The sequence below is a fragment of the Cydia strobilella genome, chromosome Z, assembly GCF_947568885.1.
Source record: "Cydia strobilella chromosome Z, ilCydStro3.1, whole genome shotgun sequence".
In the NCBI taxonomy this organism is placed as follows: Eukaryota; Metazoa; Arthropoda; class Insecta; order Lepidoptera; family Tortricidae; genus Cydia; species Cydia strobilella.
In genome coordinates this window covers 57113611-57134242 of record NC_086068.1, presented here as the reverse complement: position 1 = coordinate 57134242, position 20632 = coordinate 57113611, and the positions used below count along the sequence as shown (strand labels likewise).

The window sequence follows — 20632 nt, the reverse complement described above, 5'->3', positions numbered from 1 at the left end:
TAAAAGTTATCACTGATCACGCGTTAGTTCAATCTATATCATATATGTTGGTGATATTATGTGACGACAGATATCATATATTTATTGGTGAAATATTAAGCACACATCTCAATCAATTCCCGAAAATGCCCTTTAGTGTTTAAGTGTCAAAATTTTGCTACTGGGACAATGAGCCTGAGCTCAAACAGTTGAGACGGATACAAAAGGGCGGGTATGACATCCATTTCAGTTATTTTCTATAGTAGTTTCATATAGTAGCAAAGAGGATATAATAAGATAGAGCGGTAATGTCATAGTAAATTTTGTAAACACTGTAAATTCACTGTCATCTTAATTATATAAATTCACTTCACGACATACTTTAAAATTAAAAATGAAGATTTATAAAAATACGTTAAAATGTATTTAAATATGGATAAATAATTTTTTTATTTGCATTATTTTTATATGATTTTGACCCATGTTCTTTCACTGATATGCGTTAAAATTATAAATAACTCTATACGAGAGTAGGCCAAAACTAGTGGCGCCATCTGATCGAGAATCAAATTTTCGTGATTTTCGAGGCACGTTTTTTCCTTAGACTGTATCCATCTATTACAGAGTTATATTTATCTTTGATAGTAGTGTGACCTCTTAAGTAGAGAGAAAGAAATCAAAATATTTAATAAAACATAATTTTATTTGTTCCCCATTAGTTGTATGTACTCGTAAGTAAGTTCCCCAAATTAGTATGCGTCAGGCGTTAGACAATAAGATGTAACAGTAATAAGACTTTACGGAATCATCAGCGCTGGTGTCATCATCGTCTTGCTGTTCGTCAGCATAGTCCAAGTCGAAGCCGAGGTCGCACGGCGCCTCCCATGTCGGGCTGACGGATCTCCAATCTGCACACAGATACACATCAATCATTTTTTTTTTATTCATTACATTTCACAGCATAACAGTGATCCAAAGCACTGTGAAACCAATAGACATTTCATACACATAGTACACAAATCAAAATTAACATATAACAGCAAGTATTCATAACACACGTCCAACCATCCACTCGCAAACACATCACTGATTCGAGGAGCGAGTTTAGCAGGTGCAAGGCTTCAACAAACGGTGATTTACGGCGGGACACAGTTCGTACTGGTGGCAGCGCTAACAAATGGCGACAACGCGGTCGAAACAGAAATCTAGTCGGTGAGGGAACATATAGTCGCAGCAACTCATCATGAATCTAGTATAACTGGATCGGTCATGAGGAGTGGGGGAAATTACCGAACGGGATAGTCTTATGTATCTTTGAGTAGGAGTAGCAGTGAAAGCGCTGTTATTGATTGTCCTTGTCACAGTCTCACATTTTTATTTTATTCCCCACCGTAAATTTAGTATGATTTATGGTGGGCTACAAATCTTCTCGACCAATCATATTGTCGCATTGCGTATGTTCTGTCCCTCGCGGACGCACGCGTATAGCTCATCTATGTAATGCTAGGTTTATGACATCAATAAATATTTGTGTAAAATAACGTAATCTAAAATTCAGTTATCGTTTCCGAAGGTCTCCGTTTCAGCTTAGAGCTCGTTCCCACTATGTCGGATGTCGGGACGACTTTTAATCGGGTGTCGGCGCCTCTGTTAACACTAGTCGGCTGTCGGGACGATTTTTAATCGGGTGTCGATTTGAAGTTCTCATTTGACGCGCGGGAGGCGCAGGGGGTGCGGCGCGGGCGGGGTCGGTCCGACATCCGACATCATGTGAACAGCGCCGCCGACACGATTTTTTTCCGGACGGAGGGCTGACAAAACACACGATATTTTATGTCGGATCCGACACAAAATCGTTGTCGTTCGTGTGTGAAAAGCTTCATATAAAATGTTCTGCCGCTTCGACACCCGATTAAAAGTCGTCCCGACATCCGACATAGTGGGAACGAGCTCTAAAATGCTTTCGTATGTCCGGATATTATACTCTACAGGTTGAATTTCACAACCGATGCTTGTGAAATTTTGTGAGCAGGTTCAGTAACTGAATTTTTTTTTGTCGAATAAGTTTAGGGAAGTTTTTCAAAATGGCGGAAACAGGTCTACAGGTCACAGAACCACTAGGAGGTAGTCACTATAAAGTACTACGCGATACATTTTTTATGCGAGAAACAGCTGAGTATTCCATATATGGATGGTATAGAAAGGATGCCAATCTCTTATGGCAGAATTGTTGCAAAAGTGACCGCTTTCAGCTTTAAATAATAGTTCCTAATCTCTCCAGTGGCGCTAGTTAGGCTCTGGGAAATGAGTATAACATGAACCATATAAGGCAACAAATAACCCGACCAAATTACGTAGGTTGTTTTTGGTAGTATTTTGGTGTATAGTGGCGCCGCCTAATTACTGTTTTTTGGTGGACACTTTTCATATATAGAGATTTGGCTCCTTTATACAGTCTCCATGATTCCATACTATTTCTTATGAGCATACTTCTTAGTTAAAGTGATGCTTCATAGTATGAAAATGTTTGAGGGAATAACGTCAATATTTCCATGTAAGGCACAGACATACCTCCTTATTCATAAAACTTTACGGGCCTGATTCAGTTAAATTATGTTTTATCCCTTTCTTACAAATACATAAGTCAAAATGACAGATAAAGACAAACGATTCATAGCTGATTCAGGCCAGTAACGCGTTTATGACGCCAATAGTATATACAAGTAGTTATAGACATGAAACCAAGCGACCAGGGGTAAGAGAAAGACATATTCATGTATTGACAGTTTCATGTACGGCAGCATAATCCTTTTTCTTTTTCGATCTTTTTAAATTTCGGTATTTCGCCATCGCCTCCTTACTATGATGCCATAACCCGACCATGAAAAAATGCCCGGTCGGTAATAAAGACAAAGCATGGCACTATTTTCTCTTTCCTCTTATAGGAATCGCAATAAGACTATCTTTCTCTATCAAAGAGTGCCATGGCCTTGATGTAAGGTACATGTGTGTAGACCGTCTACAACTTCTTTCGTCGATTTTAACTTGCGCTTGTGTAGTCGAGTTAACAAATATGTATACACTTTTTCACCTTATTGCAATGGATTATAGTGAAGAAATGTATACATATTCATGAACTCGACTGTACACAACACACTCTCTACTTACAGGTCAGTAGATCAGAAGGAGTGAATCTCATTCTTTCTGGCTGTGTCTGAGCGAAGTACAAGTACGAGTGTTCTTTCACTATGACGGTCCCCCCTGCAACTAATTTTATATTCCTGTCTTCTTCACATTAACCTTGTTTGTGCAAAAATCTTACTTGGTGGCTGAGAGAGCAGCACGCAGGTCGACTCGATCTGCGGCGCCAGAGTGTCGTCCACTTGTCCTTCTTCAAGCTTTTCCTGTTTGAGTTGTTTGTTGAACTTACTTGGCGGCTGTGAGTTGTTGATGGCGTGCAACGCGTCTGCGATGTATGAGAGCAGCACGCAAGCAGACTCGATCTGCGGGGCTAATGTGTCGTCTACTTGTCCCTCTTCAAGCTTTTCCAAGACCTCTGGGGCGCTCAGTTTATTTACGCTGAAATAGAACAAGAAGTACATTAGTTACTGTACATAATGTTGAACATTTCCATTGTGTGATAGAACAGATAAACTGTGTGATAGACGATAGACGTTATGAAGAAACAAAGGGACGAGGGAACACAATGTCATGCTACGCTGACTCCAAGAACTCAGGTAGGTAGTCAAAGAATTGCATTCCTGTGCCACTCCAGATTTTGTCACAGTATCGCCGCCGGGAACAGCTGCTTGTGGTCGCCGCCGGAGTGAGCGTCCGCGAACCGGCACATCTCCCTCGTGAGTAGGGGCGCACATGTTCTCGCCGCACACGGTGATCAGGGCGGCCAGCGTGCTTGCTCACTCACGAGAACAGTATATAGCGCCGTCTCACTCACCATGTCGTCAGCCAGCCCTGCGCCGCCGGGAACAGCTGCTTGTGGTCGCCGCCGGAGTGAGCGTCCGCGAACCGGCACATCTCCCTCGTGAGTAGGGGCGCACATGTTCTCGCCGCACACGGTGATCAGGGCGGCCAGCGTGCTTGCTCACTCACGAGAACAGTATATAGCGCCGTCTCACTCACCATGTCGTCAGCCAGCCCTGCGCCGCCGGGAACAGCTGCTTGTGGTCGCCGCCGGAGTGAGCGTCCGCGAACCGGCACATCTCCCTCGTGAGTAGGGGCGCACATGTTCTCGCCGCACACGGTGATCAGGGCGGCCAGCGTGCTTGCTCACTCACGAGAACAGTATATAGCGCCGTCTCACTCACCATGTCGTCAGCCAGCCCTGCGCCGCCGGGAACAGCTGCTTGTGGTCGCCGCCGGAGTGAGCGTCCGCCAATCGGCACATCTCCCTCATGAGCAGGGGCGCGCATGCGTTCTCGCCGCACACGGTGATTAAAGCAGCCAGCATGCGCTCGCTCACTTGCTCGTCGCTATTGACAAAAATACAGTAAAATGTTTATCTAAGAATGGCTCAGAATATGTGGGAGCTTTTTTCTTGGTAACGAAAAATGTTAAGTGCTGAAATGTCTCACTGAATGAATTCATGAACGCATGAATACTCACTTCATGGACGATCGTCTCCTATTCAGTTGGCGATGCACATCGCACGGATCAAGCCCGGATTGCAACAAAGCGGCCTCTTGGGCGGCATCGGCCGGGTTTATGTCCATTTTCCTTTTGCGTTTGCGTTAAATCGAACAGAGAATCTTCAGGATACCGTATGTAGTACAAAATTAAAACTATTGATTTTAACGACTAGTTTGTTATGTCAGATGAAGGAGCACGAACAAATCTCCACCAATTAGCTAATTGGAGATGGTCATAATTTTATTTCAACCTTCTCCACAAAGTCGTTAATGTGGATATTGCATGAGTAAACAGGTATTTTAATTGGTATCTTTGCACGCCTGATTGCTTATATTATTGCATAATCGATGATTATTTTAGATTAAATAAGTATGTTTCCCTATGTGGAACTATGTTGCCGTGCCCTAACAGGGCGTCACATGACCAGCTTATATTTAAGAACATCTGTACCTGCTATGTGATATGCAATAAATGATTTCAATTTCAATTTATTGCTTCTATATAGGTAATGTAAAATAATAGTATATAATTAAAAGAATCGCGTAACTTTATGTCCTGACTGTCAATGTTAGTGTTGATACAATACAATACAAGTTCAGTATCCGAGCTACTCACTTACACTTATTGACTCATTACTTTACTAGCTAAGCAAGTACCAAGTGCTAAATCTAACTTTTAAGAAAAAACATGCCGAACAAACATGAACGAACCAATGAACGATGTGCTTGCGTATGGTCTTCACGTTGGAGACAAGTATGGCGTCGATATACGTCGGTGTGCGTGTGGAATAACCATAAACATAGTATATACAAGTAGTTATAGACGCGCCACCGAGCGACCGGGGGTAAGAATAAGAGAAAGAATATTCATACAAAATTTGGGCAGGATTTTTTCTCTTTCACTTTTATAAATTCCGGTATTTCGTTATCGCCTCCTACCTATGATGCCACCCGGTCGGTGATAGGGACAAAGCACGGCACTATTTTCTCTTTTCTCTTATAGGAATCGTAATAAGACTATCTTTCTCTATCAAAGAGTGTCAGGTCCTTCGGAATAATGCTATATACATGCGCTGTCATCATACGGAGCGGCGTTCGGATAACCTAACCGTGTACCAAGAGACATACCAATGTTGCACGATGTGCTTGCATATAGCGGTGAGGAGGGCCGCGTTGTCGCTGGAGACGTCTGTGAGCAGCACCGTATTGTCGATAGCAGTGGCTTCCTCGACGGTCACTGTCTTGTCCAGTTCGCTGTCCACCCAGCTATCTGTTGTAAGGATTTAAGTCGATAATTTCATTTATTTATTTAATCGAATGGCATAAAAAGTCACGAATAAATCGAAAATATAATAGGTATGTCACAAGCTTATACCCCGATTACCTGATCTCACTTACTTCTGACGCAGCTCAATGGCTGAGAACCTTGGATAATTTCATAAAAGCTAATTATGAAAAAAAAAACTCCACTACATGAATTTGACAAATTGAATATCTAGCAGTAATCATTTATTAGTTGAGCATGTCACCTACTATAAAATGTTATGTACGTACCGTCTGTTTCCGCAGTTTTCGTCGCTTGGGATCTATAACAAAAATAATTTTCATTTAAAATTTACAAAACAGTCCTTCTCAATAAAACCATAAGTCCTTCTAAGCTAACTTTGCATCGATTGAAATAAAACTATGAAAACGGATTATATCGCGTATATTGAATTTATAATACATCCCGACGTTTCGAACCCTTTACAGCGTTCGTGGTCTACGGGTGACTGAGGAAAAATTACAAAGTGTAAAAATACCCACATACTAAAAATAATGAACAATCATAGACTATAAACTTTAAGGCTGGTTGTACATGCAAAATCGGTTCATAAGGCTAGTTATACACTACAATTATTTTCAAGTAAAGATATATATATATATATACGCGATAAAAACTACGCCGGCTCCAACCCTACACCACGGACCCGAGAAGATTTAATTCCCTGTTAAATTGTTTGATAAGCCTCTGGTTCTTGCCAAGGAGAAGCGTTACATACCCAGAATGCTGCGCGAGGCCATTGAGATTAAGAATTGTATTAATTATTATTGACAACATGCCATGCAGAGTTAGCTTGGCCCGACTCTATAAAAGCCAAAATCATAACAAATGGCCCAAGAAAAATCCATGACCATAAGCTGCATGTGCTTGTGGGACCCTTGGTCAAGGGTCAGCCGTATTAAAAGAATATTTACGATAATCGCACTTAAACTATCGTGAGACATATTTCAAAATATTCGAGTGCGGACACTCGTGCCTGAGGATGGATTCCCAAAGAATCCGAAACATGTCTCCAAAAGCGACTAAAAATAATAGTGAGTAAAAACCGTACTGATAAATATTTTGAATACTTACGATCCTGCCGGCGTGTCCGGGGCTCCAGTACGCGCTGGGGATTCATCCTCTGTTGTAAACACAGTGCGCAGCGCGTTGCGGAGCGCCAGCGACGCGTGGGCGCCCCCTTCGGGCGTCGTAGATGTTGGTGTGGGTAGCTCGGTTTCAGGGGGCGACGCGTTTGCTGAGCGCTTAGCGCCTGTAAATGTTATGGATTAACACTTTGTCAATTAGCTCCATGCACGAATTTATTTTTATTTTTGGATTCATAATTTATATCGTTGGAACACCGGAAATGATAAAAATACTTTTGTAAACCTTAACATTATTTTATTAAAAAATATTTAAAATGTTGAAAATTTATGAGCGGTTAAAACGCTCATAATTTTTGGCGCGAATTCGACAGAGCGTGATGACGTCACACGTTGGGCGGCCCAACTGACGTTTGCTACTAATGACACTAATCTGTCGAACGCATGACGTCACGTGGCGTTTCGAGCGTTTCGCTCACTAGCTTTTCGCGGGCAAATTTTTGTACTTTTTATTTATAATTTTAAGTAATTAAATGGTAATTTAAAAACGGAAATGCATTTGTAACATGATATAACGGTAACAAACATCCGAATAAAACATATTTCGTTCAAATATAAACTTCATGCATGAGGCTAATTATTTCGCATTTATTAACCCAGTAATAGGTTAAGCAGAGCTGAACGAGATAGTAGAGCGGTGCGGTACAAACTTAAGTTTGCATTTACGCTACAAAATGACTGAACCTCCATCTCCTTACTGGCACCTTATTATGTCAAGTTTTCAATTTAAGCCACACCATAGTAAATCCTCGCGCACGCACACACGTCTAACACATACAATTTTGCGGGTTGATTACATTTAACTGTCAATTTTATTTAACACGTCACTAGCTTTCATTTAGAGTTAGTTAATTTCGATTTCGGGTCTGAAAGCGTGCATCAGAAGATTCAGAAGATAGACTCGTGAACCGATAACAACAGTTACATCGCTCCGTTATCTCACTCGAGCATGATCGGGGATCTGTAGAGTTAATACAATAACAGAAATGAAAATAACACTTACTAGTACAGATGAGAGACAGCAGACTGGCTAACTTCTGTTGATCCGCGATACCTATGTATTTGCATATTGATATGCAGAGAGAGCTGCTGAGTTCGTTGTTCTCGCAGCCAGCGAAGATCTTTATAAATAAACTGGGAAAGAAAAAAAAAGGAACTATGACACTGCCAGCCTCCAGCGCTTTGTAAACAGAGTATTTTTCCCGTTAAAGTAGCTTTTGTGGAGCGTCAATAATTTTCTGGCATGCTTTTGGTAGAAGAGCCGGCAGTAAAGTTTCGAACCAACGTGATACCGCGATGAGATGCACAATGGTTTCCCATAAAACTGATGCTAAGTCCGAATTTGATAGTCTGCCACGGCGGAACTAGCCGAAAGTACAAAAAAAATAGCCACTTCCGGTGCGAAAAAGGGGGGGTCATTTAACCCATCTGATACTGCAATAAAAGCTATGGCATCAGTTAGAAATTTACTGGTAGATACAGAAAAGCGAAATCTGCCAGTATGATTCCTGCCGGAAGTGCTTGGCATACGCTCTCAAAGGTGACCATCAGGACCCCTAAATTAACCCATCTGATACCAGCATGAAACCAATTCCAGTCGGTAGATATGAACCTTCTCTTCAGGAATATATAAGTCTGCCAGGGCGCTTTCAGCCGAAACACCTTGACATACGAGATTATGTGAGCAACATCCTTGGAACCCGTATTTTGGAATTGTACAGATTACAGACATTTTAATTATTGCAGGCTTATGATTTATTACCTAATGCTTATATTTGTATATTTTTATGCCATTAATAACATATATTTCAAATTTATTAATATACACAATATAATTTGGGCATTAATTTAATACCTGCTTACGGCTTTGTACTTCTTTGTTTGCCTTATAAAGGTGCTAACAAATTAGCTACCGATATCTTTACAGTTGATAGTACTCGGCTCCTGAAGTATATGTAAGTATGAAACATTATAGGTTTTATGATATTATTTTGAGAAAATTGGAAAACAAATTTGCTTTGTAAAAAAACTCTGTTAATGAGATAATTAAATGAGACCTCATTGAACAGATTCTAAAACCTCTTTTAAATATAAAACTTAACTGGCCACTTCACGCTGATAAATCAAATGACACGTTGACAATGACATTTAAGACAAACAAGCAGTTAAATACATGATGATTATTTTTTAGATAGAATTATAGTTTATTTATTTTGTTCGGTAAATAAAATAAAAATTATGAGAAACTTTCTTAATTTCTATTAAAAGTTAATTGTTCTAGTGTAAAGTACCAACCATCTCGTAAAATTTCTGTAGCTAATTTGTTAGCACCTTATATATAAATAATACAATAATTTCAAATTACAATATCCTTTATTTACCAAAATGAGCAAAATTATTATTATTACATACTTATTGTAAACGGGTGTAAAAAGACAGGATTTTCAACGTCAAGGACGATTTTTACCAATAATCCAAATATGAACATTTTAAATCATTTTTAGGGTTCCGTACCCAAAGGGTAAAAACGGGACCCTATTACTAAGACATAGATAGATTATATTCTGTTTTTTATTCCGTAATCCGTAGACTAAAATGACATTTCATGTGGTACTAAGAAATGTCATGTCTTACATATGAAACGTCATTTTAGTCTACGGAATAAAAAAACAGACCTTAGTTATCTCAATTTGTAGTGTTATAAAACAACACCCTGAATGTTAAACTGAATGTTAAACTACGTCAGTTTTGCGTCAACGTCAAGAAATGTAGGGGAGAGGTGGGCATGACGGGATACTTAATGTTTCAAGTCCAATAAAACTGAAAATGCTATTCTTTTAAGTTTTTGTTATTTTTATTTTTATCTTTGGTAATCAGTCTTTCATAATCAACACTTACTAGGAACTCTCTCGTTAGATAATAAAATTAAAAATAAATTAAAATGGCCAAAAGTGCCTTCTCTCCATCTTGCCCCCCAAGTATGGTAAGATGGGGAACCCCTACGGGACAAGATAAGAATGATTCATATAAATATTATATTTAGGGCCTAAACAAAACTTAAATTTTTGGCTTTTGGGTCCATCGTCTGATAACTTCTCACGAACTGTTTTACTTTTATTTCTTAAGTCGTCTGAGAGACAGAAAATGTGTTTACAGCTAACATGTACCCCATCTTCCCTTGTTAATTTTATTGTTTGTTGGGTTAATTTTATTGTTTGTAAAAATTGACATGTAAAAGTGCCCCTGTGGCCTATTTGCTGAATAAATGTTTGATGTTGATGTTGATGTTGAAGAATAAATAAATTCAAATCCGCAATTATTCATCAGTTTATCACTTTAAAACTACGGCCGTCAAGATGTACCACATCTTGCCCCATGTGCCTAATGAAATTCGAAAGTTTTTTGTAAAACAAACCGTACTTGAAACCAAACAAGTCCTTAGCTGTTGGCGTGATTGCTGGGCCATAGGAATAAATTAACAGTATATATGTGCTGGTGATAATAAGGAAACAAACGCAAACCAAATAAAACACAAAAACCGGCCAAGTGCGAGTCGGACTCGCGCACGTAAGGTTCCGTACCATAATACCATTACGCAAAAAATGGCAAAAAAGTCACGTTTGTTGTATGGGAACCCCACTTAAATATTTATTTTATTATGTTTTTAGAATCATTTATTCATCAATTGTGCATTACAGGTAATGAATACAGGTGTTATAAACAATTAGTTATAGTTTGTTATAACGGCAACAGAAATACATCATCTGTGAAAATTTCATCTGTCTAGCTATCACGGTTGATGAGATACAGCCTGGTGACAGACGGACAGACAGACAGACAGACAGAAAGCGGAGTCTTAGTTATAGGGTCCCGTTTTTACCCTTTGGGTACGGAACCCTAAAAATAACAAGGAATATGACAAAAACAGTTTTTTTGCAAATAAATAATTAACGACACCATTTGTCTAGCCGGTCACTGTGCGAACTGATTGCTATGATGGCGACGCATCGTCATGCGTTAACGGGATTCTGATGGTTGGTCAGTCGTGTCGCCATATAAAGCCGCTACCCCGTCTTACTCGTCATGCCCCTCCCTCCCCTACATAAGATAGTGATTAGATACACCAAATAGGTGAAAAAACGCCTCAAGCGTAAAAGAAACCACCAAAAATCATTTTATGTCGCATTACAAGCCTGATTTAGCTATGAATACTAATACCCCCTTATTCGTAAAACTTTACGAGCCTGAATTAGTTAAATTATGTTTTATCCTTTTCTTACAAATACATAAGTCAAAATGACAGACAAAGACAAACGATTCATATAGCTAATTCAATGACTATTAATCATATTAATCACATTATTTAATTTATTTTAACTTAATTTATTATAAATATGTGTTATTAATAACGTAATAATATACAAATATAAGCATAGAGTAATAAATTAATAAGCCTGCAGTATTTGAAATGTCCGTAATATGTACAATTCCAAAATACGGGTTATACGGGTACCACGGATGTTGCGCCACATAATCTCGTATGTCAAGGTGTTTCGGCTGAAAGCGCCCTGGCAGACTTATATATTCCTGAAGAGAAGGTTCATATCTACCGACTGGAATTGGTTTCATGCTGGTATCAGATGGGTTAATTTAGGGGTCCTGATGGTCACCTTTGAGAGCGTATGCCAAGCACTTCCGGCAGGAATCATACTGGCAGATTTCGCTTTTCTGTATCTACCAGTAAATTTCTAACTGATGCCATAGCTTTTATTGTAGTATCAGATGGGTTAAATGACCCCCCCTTTTTCGCACCGGAAGTGGCTATTTTTTTTGTACTTTCGGCTAGTTCCGCCGTGGCAGACTATCAAATTCGGACTTAGCATCAGTTTTATGGGAAACCATTGTGCATCTCATCGCGGTATCACGTTGGTTCGAAACTTTACTGCCGGCTCTCCAACCATTTGTACCGATATAGATGCTTGGATTGAATAAAAGGGAACACTTAAGGATTTGCCACACTGGATGCGTTCTGCGGGCAGCAGTCAGGTCAAACCCGCATTATGTATGAACAACATTGACAGCAACCTTTGAAGTTGAAGTTTGACCTGACCGCTGCCCGCAGAGCGCATCCAGTGTGGCAAATCCTTAAAGCCTATAAACGTGGACTCTGACTATCACGCATGCATATCCCTCTGGTACTTGCCATGAAATTCAGCGTGGTCGGTATATTGCACGAGAATAAATAATGTTGTAAAGCTAACGTCGGTACGCTTAGGTAATGTCAAATATGAAAACATAGCATAATAAAAGTAACAGCTCAAATAAAGCACTTTCTTTCTACACATTATCATTTTATACTCACTCAATAACTTTCTCTGCGTACGCGACCCTAGCGTTGGGCACGGACAGAAGAATCTTCGCGAGGACGTATTCGGATTCTTCGACGAACACGGTCTCGTATGCTAGCCTGCCTACGGACTTGGTCAGGGCTTTCTCCCAGTAGTTTATCTGCGATAAAAAAAATAATTATACCAAAGTATACATTTGAGTAACACGATACAGTTTATTTTACAATTGCCGGTAGTTAAGTCAATTCTGACACTTGTGAAACTGTTAAATAAAACTATTAATAGCAAATAGATCCAACTTAGGAAACTAGAGCGTCGATTGCATTTATGCCTCTAATTTGATAAAGGAAAGATATAAAAAAATTCAGTAGCGAATATCCATCAAATCAGTGTTCAATTTATTACACTGTTGCGACACTCCGAATTGTTACAATAAGATGTGCCGTGACCAGGATATTAAGACAAAAACGTAATAATCGCGTATGTAAACGTAAAAATCTATGGCCGCTGCGATGACGACATGTGAAGCTTCTATAGTTTGTCAAAGGACTGTCTCATTTCAAACATAGACAAAGAGAATCATAGTATCTTTGTCTTACACTAGTACTAGCACCCGAAAGAAAGTATGAGTATAGTTTGGTTTGACCAACTATATCTTTTTAATGAAAATGAAAAATGATTTATTGGTTTCACAACAGATTTTAAATCTTTATAATGACTCTTTTTAACCTTTTGAACGCCAAGCATTGACGTAACTCGACGTGACACCGCAATGAAGCAAAATAAAACCTTAGAGAACAATAGTGATTACAAAACAGGATATCGATATTTTCACTGATTTCGTTTTTGACATACTTAGATTAGAAGAACCACTACACAGGTGTTTTACAATATAATATTAGATAATTCTGGCTTTTAGCTCTACTAAAAACCTTTAAATAACGTATTTAAATATCAAAATGTACTTGTAACTTCCACTCAAATCTCTCAATAATGCCACATCACTACTTGGTGGTGACGTCAGGCATCGGACGTGAAGTGCCGTCATGGGCGCACGGAACACTGATAAGCGCGCGTTACTCAGAGATGTGCAAACCCGTTGTCGATTATTATTACCTACTAATTAGCAAACTGCAGTATCGTTACAATAAAATAAATGCATAAGGGGTTACATTATCACAAAAGGTCAGTACCGTCTTTCAAACCAAGTTGTTTAAATTAAGCACGAAAACAAGTACCGTAACAGCACAAATAGCAGTTATTTTAGCAAAAACAACTCCTATTACAAAATGTATGGGATTAAGCCATATCTATTATTGATGGCGCTAGCGTGTTTGTCGGAACTGCGCGAAACGATTTCTATTAGGAGATTGTTACTTTCATATAATAATATTATTCCTCCATGACTCGGTCACATCACTAGGCGACGACAAGTGCCGTTTTTGGCGTGGCTAGCTATGCTATTTACTGGGTAAGTCGTATTATAACATAATGTTGTTTTTTTTTTAACCTTCTATTCATAGTTGAATTGTAATAAAGTTATACAATAAAGTAGAAGGGCAAAATAAAATAATGCAAATACAAACAAAGAAATATAGTTATTTATTAAAGAGTCTTTGATAAATTAAGTTTGGACGGCAAATGACGTCGGCGGCGTGAGTGGCACAAAATGTCGACGACGTGATTTACCGTCTTTGGCGGTCAAAAGGTTAACCACCGATGCAAAAAGACGGATGTTCTGTTTGACGCCAATGTCTGTCTGCCTGTGGCATCGTATCTCTCCAAAGGATGAACCGATTTCGATGCGGTATTTTTTTAACGTGAAAGCGACTTTCCTCTTGGTGTTTCTTTGCTATGCTTGATTGATATCGATCCAGTAGTTTGAAGTCTATCAGCTCTATTGAGCAGGCATAAAATGGCTTTTCTTGGCATATAAATAGGACGTTTCTTACAATTTTAATTTAATAGTTTCTTGAGTGCCCGGTTATTATCCATTTGATTGTAATTACGGAAGTCAATGTTAATTCTCAAACGAGAAATCTATTTAACCTCGAAAACTACACAATGATTGATGAATTACGTGAAAATAGAAGATGAGGCGGAATTATCATATACTGTCACAATTTTTTTTTTTTTTTCTTTAATGCCGTTCCATCGGTTTGCCGCTGTCACTGTCACATTTCGTAAGAAAGAACGGGAAAGATCATGCGCGCCAAGTGTCAATTTTGATCGAATTTTGTCGATTTTTATTTATTTCAAAAACGTTACCTTAAAATATCGAAATTCGAAAGCTATGAAATTACTATTTAAGGTATGATTGTTTTTTCTTCTTTTTTTATTTATAGTATCACGTAATAAATAACCGAGTAAAGTTGGATTAAAAGTCAGAGTTAGAGGTTACTTTGGGAATTAATTGTATCGAGCGAAGTATCGTAATTCGTGTATCGGAAGCTATGATATTAAAGATAATATAGTCAAGAACTAAAATTTTTTTTCACGTCTACAAATATCAACGCCTCTTAGAAACAAAAAACATGATCAATAAGGAGATTTTTCACCTTCTGGCTCAGGGAACCGCTTTAATCGATTTCTCTTACCATGTGCTGCAGCGTCTTCTCAGTGGACCGCTGCAGATGATCGACCAGCACAGGGTATGTCGTCTTCAGTATATGCTCGTGTAAGAGTTGCACGGATTTTGCCTGTTCGGGCACTAGAATGGTCAGTGTAGCGCCGAGTGGCTCGGGACACATGAATTGTAGGCGGGCGTCCGTCTGTACAACATGGAAATATGTTAATAATTAAGCACCAAAACTTAATCCTAACTAGAAATTACTAAAGAAAAATAATATATTCACCGGACAAATATTTCTAGGTTAACGTTATAGGTTATTTAACTAGAGTACTACACGACCCGTACATTTATTTATTTATTTTATTTGAGCATAACAGCAGCCGTATACATATTTTAGCATAATCACAGAATATATAATAGTACCAGGTACAGAAGATTCACTCCCTAACAAAACGCGACTAGTACGCGCAAGGCGGCGCAAGCGCGTGCAGGCGTCCGTTCCATAGCGGTGTGCGGCAATTAGTAATTAATATGGCAAAACCTCAAAATTGAGGCGGCCACAGGTACTTGTAGCGACGCGACAAAATCGCGGAGTGAGACACGCCTGGCATAATTTAATTTATCTAATTTTAATTCAATGTGTAACGAAAAGAGTCTCAATAAGTTAATTTATGTCTTATCCCTTTCCTACAAATACATACAAGTAGAGTAGATAATCTATCATATTTTTCAGATAAATTTTCATATTATTATTTTATTGGTAATTTCTTAAAAAACGGCTCTAGCGATTTCGATGAAATTTACCATATAGGGTCGTATGAAAAGGACGATTCCATCAAAATAGAGTGCATTTTAAAAATAATTAGTTCGCCCGAGTTTTCGCATGTCAGATAACGAAATTTCGATTTTCTTGTTTTGTGATAGACCCTCAGATTGTGGTAGTGGCGCCCCCTGCGCAGTGTCGCGTAATATTCCCTATTGATACCAAATCTGTTCAAGGACAACTCAAACTTACCAAAGCAGGTACCACGAGATCCATCGTCCTCTTCATCAACGTAGGATTCTCGGCTATCTTCGGCGCGGCGATCTGTAAAAGTTTCGCGGCGGAGTACGCGAGCGTCATCAGAGACATGCTGATGGAGTATTTCTGGTTGGCACTGATGAGTTCGATGTGGTAGGCTACCAGGGCCAGGACAGCGCTCTCTAGCGGTATGATGTGGGATTGGTATTGTTCCTGGGAACAAAAAATGTATAATTCGTATTGTTGCCATAATTATGGTTTACATGATCGTGTATTGTTTTAGCAAAGAGAATATATAGGAATATAGGATAGAGGGTTACTGTCATAGTAAATTTTGTAGACACAGTAAATTTACTGCCATTTAAAAAAAAATTATATGATTTTGACCCAATGACCCATGCTCTTACACTGATATGTGTTAACATTGTTAAATAACAAGCGAAACCGTCAACGCCATCTAGCCGAGAACAGACCAAAGGTGTAGCGCCATCTATCCGAGAATAAATTTTTGTAGATTTCCGAGGCACGTTTTTTAGGGTTCCGTACCCAAATGGTAAAAACGGGACCCTATTACTAAGACTTCGCTGTCCGTCTGTCTGTCACCAGGCTGTATCTCACGAAGCGTGATAGCTAGACAGTTGAAATTTTCACAGATGATGTATTTCTGTTGCCACTATAACAACAATTACTAAAAAGTACGAAACCATCGGTGCGCGAGTCCGACTCGCACTTGGCCGGTTTTTCCTTAGACTTTATTCATCTTATACGGAGTTACATAGGTCTTTGGTTTTTAGTAACACAGTTTGACAACCGACAATAAGTTACATTTTGCTTGAAAACAGCACATTGTCGCATTCTTCCGTATAGTGTTAGTCCTCCTTAGTTAGTTTGCTATAAATTCCAACAATAATATGACGCAACCACATTCGGTTGCTCACAGTCTCAATCGCTGAATACCAGCCAGTGTGACTGCGCCATTATTATTTCCTATTCTTCCATTACTTCTATATTCGTTTCTAATCTTCTTCTTCGACCTAGCGTTTTCCCGGCCTAGCGCCAGGGTCCGCTTTCCTACTTAATTTTCTACACTTTGCCCGGTCTTCGGCATCCTCAAGTGTGAGATTGTTCTTTTGCATGTCCGCTATCACGACGTCCAGCCAGCGCTTCTTAGGCCTAATTTTGTTTCTAATAGAAAAATAAAATAACTTTTTTACATTCACATTCGGATGGTTCTGCAAAGTATCAGCTTGAGGCGCTTGAGTCAGTTGAAAGGAGGGCCAAGAGAATCATAAATGACAGCAATCTGAGGAATGCTCGACTCCAAAGTCTGGAGCATCGTCGCAAGGTTGCCAAGGATACATTTCGGAGAGTGTGCCGAGGAACTGCACAAGCTTATTCCTCCGTCCCCTTTTTACCAACGGACTACAAGACAAACGGCACTACGGCATCGCTTCATGGTAGGAACTCCAAAAGTACGCACGAAGCGTTTCGCTTCCACATTTCTTATGCGAACTGCCAAGGAGTGGAACGCCCTGCCCGAGTCTGTTTCAGCATGAGTAAAATCTGGGGCTCTTCAAGGCAAGAGTTAATAGGTATCTCATGGGTAAGCGTGCTCCACCGTAGACCGCATCATCACTTACCATCAGGTTCGTGGTCAAACGCCTGCCTATACATCATTAAAAAAAACATACCATGGTCACTTCGGCCATCGGCGGCTGCAAGGCGATCCGCTCAATCATGGTGGCCGCGGTTGGCGGCAGCTGCATGGTGAGCCAGCAGCCGAGCGTGTTGGACGCGATGATGGCCGGCACGCTGGTCCCGCTAACCATCATGCGGGCGCGTCGGACGGCCGCCTTCGAGGAGTTGTCAGAGCTCTCCATTAGCCCATCTAGTTCGAGGTCGGTGCTTAGTCTGTGAAATAGAACGTTGTTCAAATTCTATTTTTATATTTCAGAGGGACTAGACAAGATGCCAATCGTTTGCGCCGTAGCGAACGAAACGGTAATCTCTCCCTATCACTCTTACATATTTGTGCGACAGAGAGACATCATCTTGGCTAGGCACCCAGGTACTAATGGCATGGCTAACTTAACTCTTATCGAATGTTTTGTTATTATGTTCTTGTAAGTTCCTTTTCGACTATATAAAGTATAGTTGATGTTCCTGACGATGAGATAGGTGTTAAAATGGTTACAATAGGGAATATTACGCGAAACTGCGCAGGGGGCGCCACTACCACAATCTGAGGGGCTATCGCGAAACAAGTAAATCGAAGTTTCGTTATCTAACATCTCTGTAACTCTTGTATATTCGAGTGACAAAGAGGCAGATAGCGAAATTACGGATTCGCGTTTCCCGGTAGGTCCTCAAACAAACAGCTTTGATGCATCAATGTCATATTTTATTATCTCTACAAACTTGTCAAAAACCTGTTAAAGGTACAGTATGTATAAGATACTGTATGGTTTACTAAAAAGGCTAGTCCTGCACTCTGGTGGCAGAACATTGCAGTAATATACCCTATTCATGTAGACGTACTTATTGCCGAGGGAACACAACTCACCGGCAGAACTCGAACGCGGTCTCCAGCAGGCTCAGCAAGTCAGGAATGAACTCTTGCACCTCGGCGCACGCGCCGTCCCCCAGGCTATGTTTCAGGCGTACTAAAGCCGCATCGCATGATATTACGTCCAGCAGAGCTGGTAGACCATTCGCTGTCATGGAACATTGAAAAGAGGTAAGTTTTTTAAACAATATGACCTCGGTCTCTTTAAAACAAGAGTGAATAGGCTGTTACTGAACCGGTGAGCTCCATCTTAGGCCCTGTCTTCACTTTCCATCAGGTGTGACTAGGGCCAATCGCCGATCAGTTTATAATTAAAAAAAAAAAACTGTTTGAAAGACATGTCAAAGTTAAGTCAACTAGTGATTCGATAACTTATAGGCTGTTCTACATTTTGTTTTTTAATATATTTTACAAAATAATATGGCAAAGAAAAATTGTTTTAAATTTAAACGATAAATGTTCGCGCCAAAAAGGCAGCTGCCATTATTGTGACCTCCTGACATAACAGCAGTGCAGTAACAAAGAAACGTCAAATGTGCAGTGCAAACTATTCGCCGTTGTTAAAAATTTAACACTTGTTTCTTCTGCTATAGTGACGTCAATCACGAGCAAAAGATGGTGGTCACCGTTTTCGTTCACGTGACATACATATAATAAAACAACGATATTAATTTCGAAATTAAAGATAAATCTCATGGTTTTATAAGTATTAAATTCGTATTAATTATGTTAAAAACCATAAAAATAACATGCATACTTTCAAAATCTATTTTTGATAGATCATAAGACCCTATCGCCACTACGTAGTTTTATATGAAATAATGAATTTTTCAGTAATGTACTATTACCTACTCTGAGGTTCTCTACAAATTATTAAACTATATCTATAGTCTATGTTTGTCTATTAATTATCTAGTGCTTTATTTATAATAAGACGAGACTTACGCGTAATATTATCCTTGAGATGCTTGATAGTTTCTCCGGCGAGCCAGAGGTGGTATTTCATGTTGTCGCACGACGTACTCACTCCAGCGAGCAAGTTTTCCGCATACTGTTAAGAAACCGTATATAATATTATCACAAACGTATGAGACTACTTACTAATCATTCTAGTCGATAGATTTAGCTTAACTTTATATGGGAACAATGTTACCTAAAAAATAAACTGTCACTTTACATTTAATAATTATTTTTTTGCCAGGTTATTTTTATACATAACTTGGTATACATAGACAATTTAATAAATACCTGTGTATACATCCCCTGCTTGACTAGCGCGTCCTTCAGCCAGGGATTGAAAACCTTCTTGTTATCCGCTCTCGGCGCCCAGATGATGGCGTGAAGCGGCAATGGCGACGGTAGTTCGGCCTGCGTGCCCGCTTGGAGCTTGTCCATGTGTGGTGTCGCTGGTGGCATGCTCACAACGAGTCTGTCAAATATTTCTGATTGAGTGTCATTTACACAATGAAACGTCTTAAAAATTGAATCGAATTGTTATTTTCCTATCCCCTACAGCTGAGATTTGCTCAAACTGGCGTCAAATAAAATGGGTCTTTATAACAAGTGGTGCCGTACCAGGATATTCAAACAAAATGTGACCATGTGATCATTGCAAGGTTGATATCGAACGCTGCCAATTTTTTTACCTTGTGCATTTCTATTATCATTCTAGTCTCAGTGGATCGTTGCTAGTGATTCGACCAGCACTGAATACGTTGTATTTTTATCTCATCTAATACTAATTAGCTCCATGCATGAATTTATTTTTATTTTTGGATTCATAATTTATATCGTTGGAACACCGGAAATGATAAAAATACTTTTGTAAACCTTAACATTATTTTATTAAAAAATATTTAAAATGTTGAAAATTTTTGAGCGGTTGAAACGCTCATAATTTTTGGCGCGAATTCGACAGAGCGTGATGACGTCACACGTTGGGCGGCCCAACTGACATTTGCTACTAATGACACTAATCTGTCGAACGCGTGACCTCACGTGGCGTTTCGAGCGCTTCGCTCACTAGCTTTT

General features: G+C 39.4%; 1 protein-coding gene across 1 annotated transcript in view; it reads right to left on the bottom strand.

Moving 5' to 3' along the window:
- The window catches only part of LOC134755145 (protein purity of essence), a 151034-nt gene that overhangs the window by 85245 nt on the left and 45157 nt on the right, over window positions 1-20632 (bottom strand). Inside the window, exons 20-33 of the mRNA XM_063691624.1 lie at window positions 19850-20030; window positions 19547-19652; window positions 18599-18749; window positions 17727-17946; window positions 16030-16248; window positions 15040-15213; window positions 12457-12602; window positions 8098-8228; window positions 7024-7201; window positions 6180-6211; window positions 5754-5895; window positions 4305-4469; window positions 3410-3558; window positions 781-887 (exon numbers count right to left, since the gene is read on the bottom strand). Of these exons, the coding sequence (XP_063547694.1) occupies window positions 781-887; window positions 3410-3558; window positions 4305-4469; window positions 5754-5895; window positions 6180-6211; window positions 7024-7201; window positions 8098-8228; window positions 12457-12602; window positions 15040-15213; window positions 16030-16248; window positions 17727-17946; window positions 18599-18749; window positions 19547-19652; window positions 19850-20030 (2101 nt within the window). The remainder of the gene's footprint in view (window positions 1-780; window positions 888-3409; window positions 3559-4304; window positions 4470-5753; window positions 5896-6179; window positions 6212-7023; window positions 7202-8097; window positions 8229-12456; window positions 12603-15039; window positions 15214-16029; window positions 16249-17726; window positions 17947-18598; window positions 18750-19546; window positions 19653-19849; window positions 20031-20632) is intronic.